General features: G+C 45.2%; 1 protein-coding gene across 1 annotated transcript; it reads left to right on the forward strand.

Annotated features, from left to right (window-relative positions):
• Positions 1-8,458: 8,458 nt before the first annotated feature.
• Positions 8,459-14,100, forward strand: DRD5 (dopamine receptor D5). The gene is made up of 2 exons (XM_040335425.1): positions 8,459-10,765; positions 13,611-14,100. Exon 1 carries the CDS (start codon positions 9,360-9,362, stop codon positions 10,659-10,661), a length of 1,302 nt encoding a protein of 433 aa, XP_040191359.1. The 5' UTR covers positions 8,459-9,359; the 3' UTR covers positions 10,662-10,765; positions 13,611-14,100.
• The last annotated feature ends 6,187 nt before the right edge of the window (positions 14,101-20,287 follow it).

Below are 20,287 nucleotides of genomic sequence, written 5' to 3' on the forward strand. Positions count from 1 at the left end.
TGATTCATTTTTATGAAGGTCAGTCGATCGACCGAGTCGGTGGAGAGACGCACGCTGAATGCAGGACAAGCCAGTAGCTCAATTGCGTACTGTGCAAGCTCTGGCCAGTGATCCATCCTCAAGACCCAGTAAGCCAGAGGATTTTCGGTGGGAAAGGTGTCCAGGTCTGATCTTGCCCCTAGGTATTCCCGCACCATGTAAAACAGACGCTGGCGATGGTTGCTGGAACCGGTCATACCTTGGGGCTGCGGACTAAAAAATTGTCTGAACGCATCGGTCAGACGGCCACCTTCTCCACCGCTCCTTCTGTGACTGACCGAAGCCTTAGCAACACGTTGTCCAGGGCCAGGATTTTGTAACCTCCCAGTATCTGGGAACGCGTTGCACAGACCTTTCTGCAAGGCCTCCCGAAGATGTTTTATCTTCTGCTCCAAAGCTATAAAAAGCCTACTTACAAACATCAATGAATACAGGCAAAAAGGTGTAGAGATCATCCGCATTTGTATCCCGGGGTCCGTACGATGTCCTGGTGCAGGCAGCGTGGAGATGTCGTTCTCTGTATAGCAGCGGCGGCAGGAACCGAGACGCTCTCGGAACCTACAGGCTGGAATCAGGTATCCACTGCGGACTGCAGATGACGTCACTTCCGGATGCGGCACCTTGTAACCTTAGATGGATGCTCATTTTGTCTAGGGTAATCGGCTAGTTTTTTTAAAATCGAAGCTGTACTTACCGTTTTAGAGAGCAATCTTCTCCGCCGCTTCCGGGTATGGTCTTCGTGACTGGGCGTTCCTATTTTGATTGACAGTCTTCCGACAGGCTTCCGACGGTCGCATCCATCGCGTCTTGAGTCGCTGAAAGAAGCCTGAACGTCGGTGCGGCTCTATACGGCGCCTGCGCAACGACGTTCGGCTACTTTCGGAAAATCGTGACGCGATGGATGCGACCGTCGGAAGACTGTCAATCAAAATAGGAACGCCCAGTCCCGCAGCCCATACCCGGAAGCGGCGGAGAAGATCGCTCTCTAAAACGGTAAGTACAGCTTCAATTTAAAAAAAATAGCCGATTCCCCTAGACAAAATGAGCATCAATCTAAGGTTAAAAATAACATTTGTGGGTGAACCTCCTCTTTAAGAACGCATTTGACAGCATTTGATGTGAACATGCCCTTGAATTTAAATGAGGAGGAAGGAAAAACACAGGGGCCGGAATTTAGAGGCAAATTGGACCACATTGTTTAAATAAAATCCATATTTTATTTATAAACAAAAAAATATATATAAAATTAACACATAGAAACATGCCATTAAAAACGTGTACATGCAACGCACTGGGGCTCACTCACTTGACATGATGTAACTTATCCTAAATATTGAGCCCTTGTTGGCCATATTCTGTATATACATGTTTTTATCGGCATTATTTTATGTGCAATTTTTATATATTTTTTTTGCTTATAAATAAAATATGGATTTTATTCAAACAATTTGCCTCTAAAGTCAGGTGTTCTGTCAAGAAGTGCCCGCTATCAAGAAGTGCCCAGGGCTGACCTGCGCATGCACCACACGGAACAGCACAACATCTCATTTTACGATTAGCTGTTGTGATGGCGACATGGCGCCTGACAACAATAGCCAATGGAAGAAATTTTTGTGTCAGATTGTGGTTGAGGCTGCTGAGGCGTGTCTGTGAGGGGTGGATTTGTAGATGTTGTTGGCGGAATTTTAAAATGATGGCCAGTGCTGCAAAACAAATCATTTTCTGCTATTTCTTCATGGATGCTTGCGAGGCGTCTTTACTCAACGGAAGAGCCGGTTTTTCTAGGTAATGGGCGGGTTTTTCCAGAAAAATAGCAGAAAAGGATTGGTTTTGCAGCACTGGTCATCATTGAAAAATCTGCCCCCAACATCTACAAATCCGCCCCTCACTAACATGAACACACCTCGGCAGCGCAAGGCACACTCTGACACCAAAATTTCTTCCATCTGCTATAGTGCGCAGGCGCTGTCTTGCCGACATAATAACTGATCATAAAGTCAGTTGTGCTGTTACATACGGCGCAAGCGTGTCGCTTGCGCCGTTCGATAGCGGGCACTTCTTGATAGAACACCGGTGTTCTGTTGAGGTGCCCCCCCATCGAATAGTACCCAAGGCGAACTGCGCATGCATCGTATTTCATAGCACAATAGCTGATTTGCTGATCAGCTGGGCTGACGTAACCATGGCGCACATCGTAGCAGGTATCTCTCGATGGGAGATACCATTTCAAAGGCACAATTTAAATCTATACAAACAGCGGGGGGAGCCCGTAGTTCTCAGATTGTGCATCGCTGCTGCTGGAGGGCAGCTAACAGCGAGGCACAATGTGAGATCTACGGTTTCCCCCGCTGTTTGTATAGGTTTCAATTGTGCCTGTGGAATGGTATCTCCCATCGAGAGATACCTCCTATGATGTGCGATTGCGTCACTCCAGCTGATTGGCAACTCAGCTGGAGTGCGGCTCAGTCCTATTCGATGGGGGGCACTTCTCGACAGAACACCGGCACCTGGGTTTTTCCTTCTACCTAATTTCAATTTACGGACATGGCAGTAGGAGTGGTTTCAATATTTGTGCCAAGCCCTGGTGTTATAAAAATCTGTATACCATAGGCGTGCGCACAGGGTGTGCCAGGTGTGACCAGGCACACCCTAGTCACCCTTTACAGCACAGATTCCCCCTACTTCCATGGCTCCCTCCTTCCCCTTGCAATACTACCAGCTTCCCTCCTCTCCCGCCAGCTGTTGTTGGAAAAATATTTTAGAATGAGTGGAGGAAGGGGCCGGTAAATATGTAATTGATCATCTCCTTCCCTTTCTGAATGAACATCAGAGTGTGTGTTTGAACTTTGGGGTGCACACCCTAATGCAATAGACTGCGCACACCTATGCTGTATACACTATTATTTCTATATACTGTAAATCCTGTATAGTAATAATTAGTGTTGTCCTGATACCGATACTAGTATCGGGACCGATACTGAGCATTTGGACAAGTACTTGTACTCGCGCAAATGCTCCTGATGCTTCCCCCGATACTTTTTTACCCCCGAGAGCGTGTGGAGAGTGGGCGGAGAGCGGAGCAGAGCAGTCCTTGGGTATGGAGGAGAGGAGAGCTGCTGCCGCTGCCACCTAGTCCCCAAAGAGAAAGCCAAGCCCCCCCCGCCGATGCGTCTAGTTGATTAGCGCTCGGGGAACATAACAGCTTTCATTTGAAAAGATGTGTGTTCCCCGCCACCCCTCGTCATGTATAGCCCCTCCCCCTTGTCCGGGCACTTTGATAGACAGATCACCCGTCCCAGGATTGGACGGGTGATCTGTCTATCAAAGTGCCGGGACAAGTGGGAGTGTCTATATATGACGAGGTGCGGCGGGGAACACACAGCTATTCAAATGAAAGCTGTTATGTTCCCCGAGCGCTAATCAACTAGACAGCAACGGGGGGGGGGGGATTGGGACACAAGGCTGGATTTAGGGACATGGCTGCATTTAGGGACATGGCTGCATTTAGGGACAAGGCTGCATTTGGGGACACAAGGCTGCATTTGGGGACACAAGGCTGCATTTAGGGACAAGGCTGCATTTAGGGACAAGGCTGCATTTAGGGACATGGCTGCATTTAGGGACAAGGATGCATTTGGCGACACAAGGCTGCATTTAGGGACAAGGCTGCATTTAGGGACAAGACTGCATTTGGGGACACAAGGCTGCATTTAGGGACATGGCTGCATTTAGGGACATGCCTGCATTTAGGGACAAGGCTGCATTTGGGGACATGGCTGCATTTAGGGACAAGGCTGCATTTGGGGACACAAGGCTGCATTTAGGGACATGGCTTCATTTAGGGACACGCCTGCATTTAGGTACAAGCTGCATTTAGGGACAAGGCTGCATTTGGGGACACAAGGCTGCAATTGGGGACACAAGGCTGCATTTAGGGACATGGCTGCATTTAGGGACATGCCTGCATTTAGGGAAAAGCTGCATTTAGGGACAAGGCTGCATTTGGGGACACAAGGCTGCATTTAGGGATATGGCTGCATTTAGGGACAAGGCTGCATTTGAGGACACAAGGCTGCATTTGGGGACATAACAGCTTTCATTTGAAAAGATGTGTGTTCCCTGCCGCCCCTCGTCATGTATAGCCCCTCCCCCTTGTCCGGGCACTTTGATAGACAGATCACCCGTCCCAGGATTGGACGGGTGATCTGTCTATCAAAGTGCCGGGACAAGTGGGAGTGTCTATATATGACGAGGCGCGGCGGGGAACACACAGCTATTCAAATGAAAGCTGTTATGTTCCCCGAGCGCTAATGAACTAGACAGCAGCGGGGGGGGGGGGGGATTGGGACTCAAGGCTGGATTTAGGGACATGGCTGCATTTAGGGACAAGGCTGCATTTAGGGACAAGGCTGCATTTGGGGACACAAGGCTGCATTTGGGGACACAAGGCTGCATTTAGGGACAAGGCTGCATTTAGGGACATGGCTGCATTTAGGGACAAGGCTGCATTTGGGGACACAAGGCTGCATTTAGGGATATGGCTGCATTTAGGGACAAGGCTGCATTTGAGGACACAAGGCTGCATTTGGGGACATAACAGCTTTCATTTGAAAAGATGTGTGTTCCCTGCCGCCCCTCGTCATGTATAGCCCCTCCCCCTTGTCCGGGCACTTTGATAGACAGATCACCCGTCCCAGGATTGGACGGGTGATCTGTCTATCAAAGTGCCGGGACAAGTGGGAGTGTCTATATATGACGAGGCGTGGCGGGGAACACACAGCTATTCAAATGAAAGCTGTTATGTTCCCCGAGCGCTAATCAACTAGACAGCAGCGGGGGGGGGGGATTGGGACTCAAGGCTGCATTTAGGGACAAGGCTGCATTTGGGGACACAAGGCTGCATTTAGGGACATGGCTGCATTTAGGGACAAGGCTGCATTTAGGGACAAGGCTGCATTTGGGGACACAAGGCTGCATTTAGGGACATGGCTGCATTTAGGGACATGCCTGCATTTAGGGACAAGGCTGCATTTGGGGACACAAGGCTGCATTTAGGGACATGGCTGCATTTAGGGACATGGCTGCATTTAGGGACAAGGCTGCATTTGGGGACACAAGGCTGCATTTAGGGACATGGCTTCATTTAGGGACACACCTGCATTTAGGTACAAGCTGCATTTAGGGACAAGGCTGCATTTGGGGACACAAGGCTGCAATTGGGGACACAAGGCTGCATTTAGGGACATGGCTGCATTTAGGGACATGCCTGCATTTAGGGAAAAGCTGCATTTAGGGACAAGGCTGCATTTGGGGACACAAGGCTGCATTTAGGGATATGGCTGCATTTAGGGACAAGGCTGCATTTGAGGACACAAGGCTGCATTTGGGGACATAACAGCTTTCATTTGAAAAGATGTGTGTTCCCTGCCGCCCCTCGTCATGTATAGCCCCTCCCCCTTGTCCGGGCACTTTGATAGACAGATCACCCGTCCCAGGATTGGACGGGTGATCTGTCTATCAAAGTGCCGGGACAAGTGGGAGTGTCTATATATGACGAGGCGCGGCGGGGAACACACAGCTATTCAAATGAAAGCTGTTATGTTCCCCGAGCGCTAATCAACTAGACAGCAGCGGGGGGGGGGATTGGGACACAAGGCTGGATTTAGGGACATGGCTGCATTTAGGGACAAGGCTGCATTTAGGGACAAGGCTGCATTTGGGGACACAAGGCTTTATTTGGGGACACAAGGCTGCATTTAGGGACAAGGCTGCATTTAGGGACAAGGCTGCATTTAGGGACATGGCTGCATTTAGGGACAAGGCTGCATTTGGGGACACAAGGCTGCATTTAGGGACATGGCTGCATTTAGGGACAAGGCTGCATTTAGGGACAAGGCTGCATTTGGGGACACAAGGCTGCATTTAGGGACATGGCTGCATTTAGGGACATGCCTGCATTTAGGGACAAGGCTGCATTTGGGGACACAAGGCTGCATTTAGGGACATGGCTGCATTTAGGGACATGGCTGCATTTAGGGACAAGGCTGCATTTGGGGACACAAGGCTGCATTTAGGGACATGGCTTCATTTAGGGACACGCCTGCATTTAGGTACAAGCTGCATTTAGGGACAAGGCTGCATTTGGGGACACAAGGCTGCAATTGGGGACACAAGGCTGCATTTAGGGACATGGCTGCATTTAGGGACATGCCTGCATTTAGGGAAAAGCTGCATTTAGGGACAAGGCTGCATTTGGGGACACAAGGCTGCATTTAGGGATATGGCTGCATTTAGGGACAAGGCTGCATTTGAGGACACAAGGCTGCATTTGGGGACATAACAGCTTTCATTTGAAAAGATGTGTGTTCCCTGCCGCCCCTCGTCATGTATAGCCCCTCCCCCTTGTCCGGGCACTTTGATAGACAGATCACCCGTCCCAGGATTGGACGGGTGATCTGTCTATCAAAGTGCCGGGGCAAGGGGGAGTGTCTATATATGACGAGGCGTGGCGGGGAACACACAGCTATTCAAATGAAAGCTGTTATGTTCCCCGAGCACTAATCAACTAGACAGCAGCGGGGGGGGGGGGGGGGGATTGGGACACAAGGCTGCATTTAGGGACATGGCTGCATTTAGGGACAAGGCTGCATTTGGGGACAAGGCTGCATTTGGGGACACAAGGCTGCATTTAGGGACATGGCTGCATTTAGGGACATGGTTGCATTTAGGGACATGGCTGCATTTAGGGACATGGCTGCATTTAGGGACAAGGCTGCATTTGGGGACACAAGGCTGCATTTAGGGACATGGCTGCATTTAGGGACAAGGCTGCATTTAGGGACAAGGCTGCATTTGGGGACACATGGCTGCATTTAGGGACATGGCTGCATTTAGGGACATGCCTGCATTTAGGGACAAGGCTGCATTTGGGGACACAAGGCTGCATTTAGGGACATGGCTGCATTTAGGGTCATGGCTGCATTTAGGGACAAGGCTGCATTTGGGGACACAAGGCTGCATTTAGGGACATGGCTTCATTTAGGGACACGCCTGCATTTAGGTACAAGCTGCATTTAGGGACAAGGCTGCATTTGGGGACACAAGGCTGCAATTGGGGACACAAGGCTGCATTTAGGGACATGGCTGCATTTAGGGACATGCCTGCATTTAGGGAAAAGCTGCATTTAGGGACAAGGCTGCATTTGGGGACACAAGGCTGCATTTAGGGATATGGCTGCATTTAGGGACAAGGCTGCATTTGAGGACACAAGGCTGCATTTGGGGACATAACAGCTTTCATTTGAAAAGATGTGTGTTCCCTGCCGCCCCTCGTCATGTATAGCCCCTCCCCCTTGTCCGGGCACTTTGATAGACAGATCACCCGTCCCAGGATTGGACGGGTGATCTGTCTATCAAAGTGCCAGGGCAAGGGGGAGTGTCTATATATGACGAGGCGTGGCGGGGAACACACAGCTATTCAAATGAAAGCTGTTATGTTCCCCGAGCACTAATCAACTAGACAGCAGCGGGGGGGGGGGATTGGGACACAAGGCTGCATTTAGGGACATGGCTGCATTTAGGGACAAGGCTGCATTTAGGGACAAGGCTGCATTTGGGGACACAAGGCTGCATTTAGGGACATGGCTGCATTTAGGGACATGGTTGCATTTAGGGACATGGCTGCATTTAGGGACAAGGCTGCATTTGGGGACACAAGGCTGCATTTGGGGACATGGCTGCATTTAGGGACATGGCTGCATTTAGGGACAAGGCTGCATTTAGGGACCAGGCTGCATTTGGGGACACAAGGCTGCATTTGGGGACATGGCTGCATTTAGGGGCATGGCTGCATTTAGGGATATGCTTGCATTTAGGGACAAGCTGCATTTAGGGACAAGGCTGCATTTGGGGACACAAGGCTGCATTTAGGAACATGGCTGCATTTAGGGACAAGGCTGCATTTGGGGACATGACTGCATTTAGGGACATGGCTGCATTTGGGGACACAAGGCTGCATTTAGGGACATGGCTGCATTTAGGGACAAGGCTGCATTTAGGGACATGGCTGCATTTGGGGACACAAGGCTGCATTTAGGGACATGGCTGCATTTAGGGACATGGCTGTATTTAGGGGCAACAAGGCTGCTTTTAGGGACATTGCTGCATTTGGGGACACATGGCTGCATTTTTTTAAAAAAGTATCGGTATTGGCGCGTACATGAAAAAAAGTATCTGTTCTTGTACTCGGTCCTAAAAAGGTGGTATCGGGACAACCCTAGTAATAATAATAATAGTGAGCCTGTGCTTCCTATTGACTGTCAGCAAGCAGCAAGCAAGTCTGGGACTTGTAGTTCTACAGCACAGACCTTACCCTTTCCCATAGCCATTGCCTACATCCCTGTATTCCTGGTGTGAAGCACTGGAAGAAAATGGTATTAGCATTCCTTTGTGATTGTCTTTGTGCTGCTGAGAGTTTAGAACATGATAGAGGGGACGATGAAGTGGAAAGCACCAGCCAGCAGTGATCTTGATAGGTTCAGAAGGTTTCAGGTCAGCAGCAGCAAAAAATAACCCAATGACAGAGATCCACAATCTGTGCACACACGGGTGACTTGTGAGCTGCTCCCCGGCAGCAGCAGCACAGCCCCATGCATGCGCGTAGTGCCATGCCTATAGAAAAGCCGTGCGAAACATGACTGGCGGAGACACTTTCATGTGAACGACAGAAATAGCCAGGCGTTGTTCTATGGAGAGGGAGGAGGTCAGCGAGCGCCTGAAGGCACCAATATGTGTCCTTCACTTGGGACTGGCTGCATCTGGAGTGACGTGTGAAGCTTTGCCCTAGAGAATTCACTTTGCACCCATCGGGAGCCACCACACAGGTATTTTGTGATCATCAGCCTGATTGATGATCACATTGCAAGCCAAAGGGGATGATAAAGCTGCCTGCTCGGGATTTCCTACAAAAAAGATGCAACTTAAACGCTGGGTTGAGCTTCAAGTTCCTGAAGGAGATGATTGAGAGCAGTTGAAGGGTGCCCATGCCAGGGTGCGGATCGCAAGCTAGAGGAAGGATGTACAGAGGAGGGCAGGGGTCTAGAAGGTGGACGGGCTCCAGCTGCGTGGCTGGCTGCAGCTGTCATCCCATAATAGCCCCCCTGAACATGGACTGCTTGGAGACCAGAGAGGACAACGCGGGGGGTTAGGCGCGCTCCTCATGGGGGGGACCTGTCCTGCTGAAGCTGCGGAGCCGCGTTCCACCTGTGCGGCACTATGGCGTTACCTTTTCGCCTTGGACAGCGCTGAGACCTCCTGAAGAGATGCTGACGAACAGGAGCCTCTTCCAAGAAGCTCAGCAGAGAAGAGACCTGGTGGCGGGGCAGGTGGTCACCGGGAGCCTCCTGTCCCTTCTCATCTTGTGGACCCTCTTTGGGAACATCTTGGTGTGCACAGCCGTCATTAGGTTCAGACATCTGCGGAACAGGGTGACCAACACCTTCATCGTGTCCCTGGCTGTCTCTGACCTCCTGGTCGCCCTCTTGGTGATGCCTTGGAAAGCAGTGGCAGAAGTGGCGGGTCACTGGCCTTTTGGAGCCTTCTGCAACATCTGGGTGGCCTTTGACATCATGTGCTCCACAGCCTCCATCCTTAACCTGTGTGTCATCAGCGTGGACAGGTACTGGGCCATCTCCAGCCCCTTCAGGTATGAGAGGAAGATGACCCAGAAGGTGGCTTGGCTAATGATCAGTGCTGCTTGGACTTTGTCCATCCTCATTTCCTTTATACCTGTCCAGCTAAACTGGCACAGAGATAGGGGGCAGACCCTGGGCAACCACACCGCAGAAAACTGTGACTCTAGCTTGAATAGGACTTATGCTATTTCTTCTTCCTTGATTAGCTTCTACATTCCTGTGGCCATCATGATTGTCACTTACACCAGGATCTACAGGATCGCTCAGATCCAGATTAGGAGGATTTCCACCCTGGAGAGGGCTGCTGAACATGCCCAGAGCTGCAGGAGCGATAGGGAGAACTGTAGACACCATCACAACAGCCTGAAGACTTCCATCAAGAAAGAGACTAAAGTTCTCAAGACGCTTTCAATCATCATGGGGGTGTTTGTGTGCTGTTGGTTGCCCTTCTTCATTTTAAACTGCATGGTCCCCTTCTGTGACAGGTCCTCTGGGCACCCCAAGCCTGGGCTCCCATGTGTCAGCGAGACCACCTTTGATATCTTTGTCTGGTTTGGGTGGGCGAACTCCTCTCTGAACCCCATCATCTACGCTTTCAACGCTGACTTTCGCAAGGTCTTCTCCAGCCTCTTGGGATGTGGACCGTGGTGTTCCACCACACCTGTGGAGACGGTCAACATCAGCAACGAGCTCATCTCCTACAACCAAGACACCATCTTCCACAAGGATATTGTCACCGCCTATGTCAACATGATCCCCAACGTGGTGGATTGTATCAATGACAATGATGAGACCTTTGACCGCATGTCTCAGATCTCTCAGACTTCGGCCAACATTGAGATGGCCACTGGCTCGGTGTGTGACTTGGACTGTGACACAGAGCTGTCTCTTCATAAAATAACACCTTCCATGCCCAATGGTTTTCATTAGTGCCCATCCAAGACCACCGGTCCTTTCTGACCATATCATTTGCTCTCTTTGGTGCCATTTGCAAAACATAAGACAGCATCATCCATTCCCATTCATCTAAATGAGTAAGTCATGAATGTTCTACACTTATGAAATGTACCATGTGTCTTGCTGTGCTTTAATTATTGCCAATGTTTGTATTGATTAAAGAACAAATGAAACCGAGATTTAAAGCCCAACTCTACCTTCCCGACAGATTACTGTAAAGCAGGATGGTAATGTAAAAAATGAATTACCTTATCTATAAAAACATAAAAATAAATTATATATCTAAAGAGACTGAGATTTAAAGCCCAACTCTACCTTGCTGATAGATTGCTGTAAAGCAGGATGGTAAAGTAAAAAAATTATTACCTTAGCTATAAAAACAGAAAAACTAATTATATATCTAAAGAGACTCATATTTAAAGCCCAACTCTACCTTCTGACAGACTACAGTGCAGCAGGATCATGGTAAAGTAAATATAAAAAAAGAAAGAAAATGTGTGTATATGTGTGTGTGTATATATATATATATATATATATATATATATATATATATATATATATATATATATATTTATATATATATATATATATATATATATATATATATATATATATATATATATATTTATAATTGTATATATATATACACACACAATTATAAATATATAAATATATATATATATATTTATATATTTATAATTGTGTATATATAATTGTATATATATATATATATATATATATATATATATATATATATATATATATATATATATATACAATTATAAATATATATATATTTATAATTATATATATATATATATATATATATATATATATATATATACTTTTTTATAATTGTATATATGTACATATACACAGTGCAGCAGGATCATGGTAAAGTAAATATATATATATATATATATATAAAAAAAGAAAATGTGTGTATATATATATATTATATATATATATATATATTTATAATTGTATATATATATATACATATATACAGCGCAGCAGGATCATGGTAAAGTAAATATTAAAAAAAAGAAAGAAAATGTGTGTATATGTGTGTGTATGTGTATATATATATATATATATATATATATATATATATATATATATATATAATTGTATATATATATATATATATATATTTATACTTGTATATATATATATATATATATATATATATATATATATATATATATATATTTTTATAATTGTATATATATATATATATATATATATATATATATATATATATATATATATATATATATATACAGTGCAGCAGGATCATAGTACATTTGCAAAAAATAAAAAATAAAAAAATTGTTAAAGAAATACAGTGCTGGTTCTATATGAGAATTTAGCAAACTGTAATTGTTAGGATTGCAGAGTAGAGTTATTTTAGGTATAAGTATTATTATTTTATTGAGAAATTGAATTGCACATTTTACCATTGGCAAAACTTTGCTAAAACAGAAATAGTTTATTTAGAAATCTTTGTGCTTGTGGCTTTTTTTTATGTTTTTTTTTTGTTTTGTTTAATCGTTATTGTTAATTTAACAGTTTTCCCTTTTTATTTAAAATTTTCTGTGAACTACCCCCCCCCCCCCCCCCCCCCCCCCCCCCCCCCGAAATTATGAGGCTAATAAGTTTTTTGGCACAGGAACAAATCCAGGATAGCGGAGGGAGCATCTGTAACTCTGATGCCCCATACACAGAATCGAAAAATTCCGACAGCAAAAATCCGATGTGAGCTTTTGAACGGAAATTCCGACCATGTGTACGCTCCATCGGACTTTTGCTGGCGGAATTTCCGCCAGGAAAAGATTGACAGCTGGTTCTCAAATTTTCAGACGGAAAAAATTTGTCTGTAGCAATTCCAAAGCATGCTCGGAAGCATTGAACTTCATTTTCTCAGGCTCGTTGTAGTGTTGTACATCATCGCATTCTGGGTGGTCAAAAGTTCAGAGAACTTTTGTGTGACCGCGTGTATGCAAGCCAAGCTTAAGCGGAATTCCGTCGGAAAAACCATCCAAGGTTTTTCCGACGGAAAATCCGATCGTGTGTACGGGGCATCAGGAATTTTAAGCACATTGAACCCATAAAAATATATAAAAAACATCTTAATTTTGCCTTGCCCAATTGAATCAATCAATTCCACTAAAATGGCAACATTTTCTCAAAATCTCTAGATTTTTGCAGAAATTTTGGGTAAGCGAAAACTATCGATCTCACTTGTCTTTCGCTTACTTCCAGAGTCTTACAGGATTAATTGGACATGCTTGGTGGAAAATACCATTTGCAGATTGAATCATTTTACTGACTTGCTTTGCAGTATTATTATTATTATTATACAGGATTTATATAGCAGTATGATAGATGTCACATAGATAGAGTTACACTTTAAATGGCATCGGTAGGTCAGTAGGTTCATTGAATTCTGATGTCTAGCAAAGGGAGAGAGCCTATCTTCATCCTTTGCCTTCTAATCATCTTGCATACTGTGCAAACATTTAATTATATTGTGTTGCCAAACATGGAAATGTTCTAAACTATTCTAAAATCACAGGTCCCAACCTTTTAAAACAGAAGCTCATTTGAAAAATGTAGGGATTTGCAGCTCTGCAGCATCTCTAGCAAACTGCAACTTATAAATCTTTCTCCTGATGCAGGTGCTTGATCTTGAGCCTCAGTGGTACCCAGTAACTTGATAATTGAGCTTTTGATTGTTTCATTATCACCCCCTACTGGCCAAAGGTTAAATGGCAGCATTCTAATCCAAATGAAACTGCTAACTATTTCATAAAGACATAAGGGACAAAAAAATATGCATGGGTGTTTTTTTTTTTTTTTAACTAAACAAGTATTGACAGTGCTTTACAATGCAGTCACATGTGTATTTTCTCATTACAGCAACCCCGTTTACATTTGATAAGCACGTGTTACATAAACTGCTAACCGAGACCCGTGCATCAGGATTGCCATCTGTCGCAGAAAGGGTTAAACAGACTCAAAAGAAGGCACACACTGCTATAATCACTTATCACTGCCTGCGAGACCAAGTAATCCTCCCGTAAAGCTGCTCAGTGTCTCTAAAACGCATAATACCAAAAAAACAGCAAAACATGATACAGAGCCCTGGATGCTGCGTGTATTAGAGTTGCACACACTGTACCACTTGTGTAATACAAAGAGGCTGGGCGACTAAAGGAGTCATTGCTGGGGCTGCCAATCTGTTTTTGTCTTAAACACCCACTTATGTGCAGGATTTTCTATGCTTTTTCAAGATATAATGCATCTGCACAGATACATTTCTATTGTGTTGCTTATGTAACTTTCTTATTTTTATATGCTTGCTGTATCATATTTTTATTACTGTAATATACATACAGATTCGGGCTCATCTCTGTGCACCTTGATTATTATACTTCATAGTGCCCTCATTTTTGTTAACCATTGCTCTTCACACAGTAACTGTTTGCTTTGCTGTAAACATCGGGCCAGGTTCAGGAATAATTACGGCGGCGCAACGTATCCCCTTTACGTTACGCCGCCGTAAGTTTTCGGCGTAAGTGCTTGGTTCACAAAGCACTTGCTTGTAAACTTGCGGCGGCGTAGCGTAAAGCCGTCCGGCGCAAGCCTGCCTAATTCAAATGGGGTGTGTGTCATTTAAATTAGGCGCGCTCCCGCACCGGACGTTCTGCGCATGCTCCGTCTGAAAATGTTTCCGACGTGCTTTGCGCGAAATTATGGCGCCCCGACGTGTTTTTTGAACGGCGACGTGCGTAACGTACTTTCGTATTCCCGGACGTCTTACGCAAAAAATAAAAAAAATTGAAATTTGACGCGGGAACGACGGCCATACTTTAACATAACTGTCTAAATGTAAGCCATGAAAAAGCAGGCTTAAGTTTGCGACAGGAAAAACCGACTAGCGACGACGTAAGAGATTGCGACGGACGAGCGTATCTTCGTGGATCGCCGTAATCACCTAATTTGCATACCCGACGCTGGAATACGAAGCGAACTCCACCCAGCGGCCGCCGGAAAATTACACCTACGATCCGAAGCCGTACACCTGTCGGATCTTAGCCAAAAGCCGTCGTATCTTGGTTTGAGGATTCCAAAACAAGATACGACGTGGCAAATTTGAAAATACGCCGGCGTATAAAATACCTCTGTGGTTTCTATTTTTTGCGCTATAAACAAAAATAGAGCGACAATTTTACGTTTTGCTATAATAATTTTCCCCAATTTTTTTTTTAAAAGGGCAATTTTTTTCTCAGTTTTGGCGATATGTATTCTTCTACATATTTTTGGTAAAAAAATCGCAATAAGCATATATTGATTGGTTTGCGCAAAAGTTATAGCGTCTACAGAATAGGGGACAGTTTTATGGCATTTGTATTACAATTTTTTTTACTAGTAATGGCGGTGATCTGCAATTTTTATCATGACTGCGACATTATGGAGGACACTTTTGACACATTTTTGGGACCATTGTCATTTTTACAGCTGCACTGATTACTGTAAAAAAGACACTGGCAGTGAAGGAGTTAACCACTAGGTGGCACTGAAGGGGTTAGGTGTGTCCTAGGGAGTGATTCTAACTGTTGGGGGGGGGAGCTACCAGTGACACGTCACTGATCACTGTTCCTGATCACAGGAAACAGTAGATCAGTGACATGTCACTAGGCAGAACAGGGGAAAGCCTTGTTTACAAAGGCATCCTCTGTTCTGCCTTTGCAGACCGCAATTGCGGGCCACCCATGAACGTTCCCGGGACCTGCGAGCACACTCAACGAGGCACGCTGGGTGGCAGATTTAAAGGGACGTACAGGTACGCCTGCCCATGCCATTGTGTCGACGTATATCTGTGTGCAGCAATCAGAAAGTGGTTAATGGGGTTTTCAGCAAAGCAAACAGTAACTGCATAAGAAATAGTGAAAAAAATATATTAAAATAGAATTCTGGCCAAAGCTTTTTTGGCCATATTTCTCTTGTGCTTCACAGGATGCACTTACTTTTCCTCTCCCGTAACCCAAAATCAGCTAAGTAGGCTAAAGTCTACTGTCGGCTGATGTCACAGAGCCACACCAGGCTCTAAAAGGATCCAGACAATAATGTTGGAATCCACCCAGATGTCTGAATGTCAGCTGGCTTAGTCTCTCAGTACACCGCTGAGAGCCTGAGCCAGCCGCTCCTGCGCCCTCCCCAGCCTGGCACTCCAGTGAGCACTGGAGGGGCAGAGCACAGAGCCAGTGATTGACACTCAAAGCCACCTGCTCAGGGCGGACCAAGAACTGAGTGATCAGTGATCATGTGATCAATGCGTTCTCAGGCTTAGAGGCGGCAGGGGACCGCTGCAGCATCAAAAATATTCTGCAGCAGGGAGGTGAGTGTGTATATTTATTTTTTGTATTCCCACACTTCTCCTTTAGAATTTTCTTAAAGTGGAAGTAAACCCTACTATTGTTTTCAGCCAAGGAAGCTGCCATCTTGGCGTCTGTTTAATCTGCAACTGTCATAATGCTGCACATCTGATCCATTATGACACCGGTCATTGGATGGTTTGACAGTTTGGTTGAGAGCACAACCAATGTGACAGCTAGCATTTCCGGCATGCCGGGAATGTTAACTGTTTTTTGAAACTATATAATAGAAGGGTTTACTTCCACTTTAATGGTGCTTATTGTCAAAGATTAGAGACTAACTGACCCACATCCCTGAGCTAGATAATTAAAGAAAAACTTTCCTCTAAATGGGACTTTAAAGGGGCAGTGCTCATCTATTGGTCAAACCAAAGCCATAAGAAATATTATTTTATTAGAATAGAGTTAAAAAAGATATGCAATACATAGAATATGCAGGATACAGGTACAGAGATATGCAATAACACAACAGTTGAATACAATCATTACTCTTTCGAGAAATGGAACTACAGAGATAGGAGATAGGGTTATCTCTGTTGTTCCAATTCTTAACAGAGTAATGGTTGTATTCAACTGTTGTGTTATTGCATCGCTCTGTACCTGTATCCGGCATATTCTATGTATTGGATATCTTTTTTAACTCTATTCTAATAAAATAATATTTATTATGGCTTTGGTTTGACCAATAGATGAGCACTGCCCCTTTAAAGTCCCATTTAGAGGAAAGTTTTCCCGTAATTACACTTCTCCTTAACCACTTAAGGACCGGACCAATATGCTGCTAAATGACCCAAGGGGTTTTTACAATTTGGCACTGCGTCGCTTTAACAGACAATTGCGCAGTCGTGCGACGTGGCTCCCAAACAAAATTGCCGTCCTTTTTTCCCCACAAATAGAGCTTTCTTTTGGTGGTATTTAATCACCTCTGCGGTTTTTATTTTTTGCGCTATAAACAAAAATAGAGCGACAATTTTGAAAAAAATGCAATATTTTTTACTTTTTGCTTTAATAAATATCCCCCAAAAACATATATATAAAAAAAAAATTTTCCTCAGTTTAGGCCGATACGTATTCTTCTACTTATTTTTGGTAAAAAAAATCGCAATAAGCGTTTATCGATTGGTTTGCGCAAAATTTATAGCTTTACAAAATAGGGGATAGTTTTATTATTATTTTTTTTTTACTACTAATGGCGGCGATCAGTGATTTTTTTCGTGACTGCGACAAAATAACGGCGGACACTTCGGACAATTTTGACACATTTTTGGGACCATTGTCATTTTCACAGCAAAAAATGCATTTAAATTGCATTGTTTATTGTGAAAATGACAGTTGCAGTTTGGGAGTTAACCACAGGGGGCGCTGTAGGAGTTAGGGTTCACCTAGTGTGTGTTTACAACTGTAGGGGGGTGTGGCTGTAGGACTGACATCATCGATCGAGTCTCCCTATAAAAGGGATCACTCGATCGATGCAGCCGCCACAGTGAAGCACGGGGAAGCCGTGTATACATACGGCTCTCCCCGTTCTTAAGCTCTGGGGAGCGATCGCGAGGGGGCGGCTATAAACGAATAGCTGCGCCGTCGTCCCGGATTGCTCCCTGCGGGAATCCGACCGCCGCATGTAGCGGGGGGTCCCGATCGGACCCCTGACCCACGTCTAGGCAGGCACGTACAGGTACGCCAATGTGCCTGTACGTGCCATTCGGCCGACGTACATATACATGCAGCGGTCTGGAAGTGGTTAAAGGCCACGTACACACGATCGGTAAAACCGATGAGAATGGTCTGATGGACCGTTTTCATCGGTCCAAACCGATCATGTGTGGGCGCCATCAGTTATTTATCCATCGGTTAAAAAAAAGCCAACTTGTTTTAAATTTAACCGATGGATTTCTAACCGATAGATAAAAAACAATATTTTGTAGGCACGTCCGTCGGTTAAAAATCCACGCATGCTCAGAATCAAGTCGACGCATGCTTGGAAGCATTGAACTTCGTTTTTTTCAGCACGTCGTTGTGTTTTACGTCACCGCGTTCTGACACGATAGTTTTTTTAACCGATGGTGTGTAGGCGCGACGGACCATCAGTCAGCTTCATCGGTTAACCGATGAAAACGGTCCATCAGACCGTTCTCATCGGATGGACCGATCGTGTGTAAAGGGCTTAAGGCATCCTAAAGTATAGAAATCAAGGTACAAGGTACTTGAAGTAATCTATTCCATTGCAGGTATTTATTTATTTAAGTATTAATACAGAGCCAACATTTTATGCATTACATATTATACATTGACATCAGCTCTTACCCCAAGGAGCTTACAATCTAAGATCCGATCCTATTGCACATGCATACACACATTTTAGGACCAGTTTGGAAAAAAGCCAATTAATCTACCAGTATGGCTTTGGAGTGTGGGGAAGAAGCCAGAGTAACCCATGCAAGCACAAGGATAACATGTAAACTCAATGCAGAAAGTGTCCTGACCGGGATTCGATCCAGGAACCACAGGTAGGAACAGACTTCAGATTGTGAGGAGGGGTAGCCTGACAGTTGATAGACCTTTCTAATTAAAGATCTTTTCACAAGAAAACACACCCAGATTGACAAAGTGTGAATGTTTATGAGTACTGCATACCTCCCAACCGTCCCTGATTTCGCGGGAATGTCCCGTGATCAGTCCTACAGTCCCCCCGCAATTACAGCGATTCGCGACAAATCCCGCGATTTGCGTTAAATCCCGCGGTTGGCTATAACCCCCCCCCCCCGCTCAACAACTATGCTCCGCAGTTGGGAGGTATGGTACTGTAAAGATCTGCCAGGTAAATCAGACTTTTCTCATTGATTATGATTTGAGTAATGGCTGGTCAAGAGGTGTCTAGGAGGTTATGGGGTGTATAGAAATATATGGGATTTCAGATCATTCATAGCTAGCCAAATCCAGGAATAATCTTCATGCATCTATGGTAACCTTTGGTTTGGCTATAGAGGTCCACAAGGTAAAAAGCAAATCTCCAAATTTAGAAAATTAATTGAAGTTGTCAGGCTAATTCTGAACTTTTTCTGCATTATAATCAGGACTGTATCCTGGCCTAGGGAAGCACGTTGCAGGGGGGCAGTAAGGAAAGAGTCCCCGCCGGCTTGCGCTATTAGTGTAGCACTGTTAGTGTAGCACCAGTCTTATGGGGCGGACTGGGCAGAGAGGCAAGCATCCCGCAACTGTAGGGGGGAGCTTCTAATTTTGACTGTCCTATCATCCTGGACCACAAACCTTCCTCACTGTGCTACATATTTTCTTCTGTACCATTGATATGGTTATATCTTTTTAGTCCTCTCCATAAAAGTATCAGAATTTTCAGTAGTTCAGTGGAACTATAGGAACACTTTTTTTTTCATTTTGGATAGAGTAAGGGTAAGGGAAGGGCAGGTCTTTAACAGAAAGGGGTGTGGCCTTGACAGGAAGGGGTGGGTCATATTTAAATTTGGGGTGCACGAGTTTAGTCAGGCCTAGAGCAGCACAAAACCTAAATACATCACTGATTATAATGGGTGACAGTGGTGGCCGCTCATGCAGAGGGCAGGGGTGCCGCCCCCCTTATCCAATGCGCCCAGTCCCTAATCTACATGCAGGGTGCCGAATGCATGGATTCCAATGTTTTTTTTTTGTTTCCGAAGCACATTCAAAAAGGGTGGGCTTTGGGCGCAGAGCACTGCACCCGGAGCCCACCCAGTTATGTGACATTAGCAAATTAAAATTCGTTAATGTCTTCCTGTTTCTCCTCCTGACCAATCAGGAAGTGGGTCCTGAGACCCGATTGGCCCTGGAGTTCTAAGACACCATTGGCTGTGAGTCCAAACTCCTGATTGGCTGGAAGGAGAAGCGACCGATGGGGCTCGTGGGGTGGAGACGCAGGGGGGAAAGCCGCTTAAGCCGTGACTTGTATGGGTTAGGTGCGGGGCTGGCGGTGATGCGGTGATCGAGTGGCAGGGGGGAGTCATTCTAAACACAGTTGGTATATAAAACACCCCTCAGAAATATAATTTCCTGCTTGCGTGTATAACTCTGCACTAGGATACAAGTCAGGTTTATGCATCTGCAACAAAAAATAATATTTTTGGTGAGATACTCCCAGGGCTGATCCGCCCTATAGGCTCAATATGC

The sequence above is a fragment of the Rana temporaria genome, chromosome 1, assembly GCF_905171775.1.
Source record: "Rana temporaria chromosome 1, aRanTem1.1, whole genome shotgun sequence".
Classification (NCBI taxonomy): domain Eukaryota; kingdom Metazoa; phylum Chordata; class Amphibia; order Anura; family Ranidae; genus Rana; species Rana temporaria.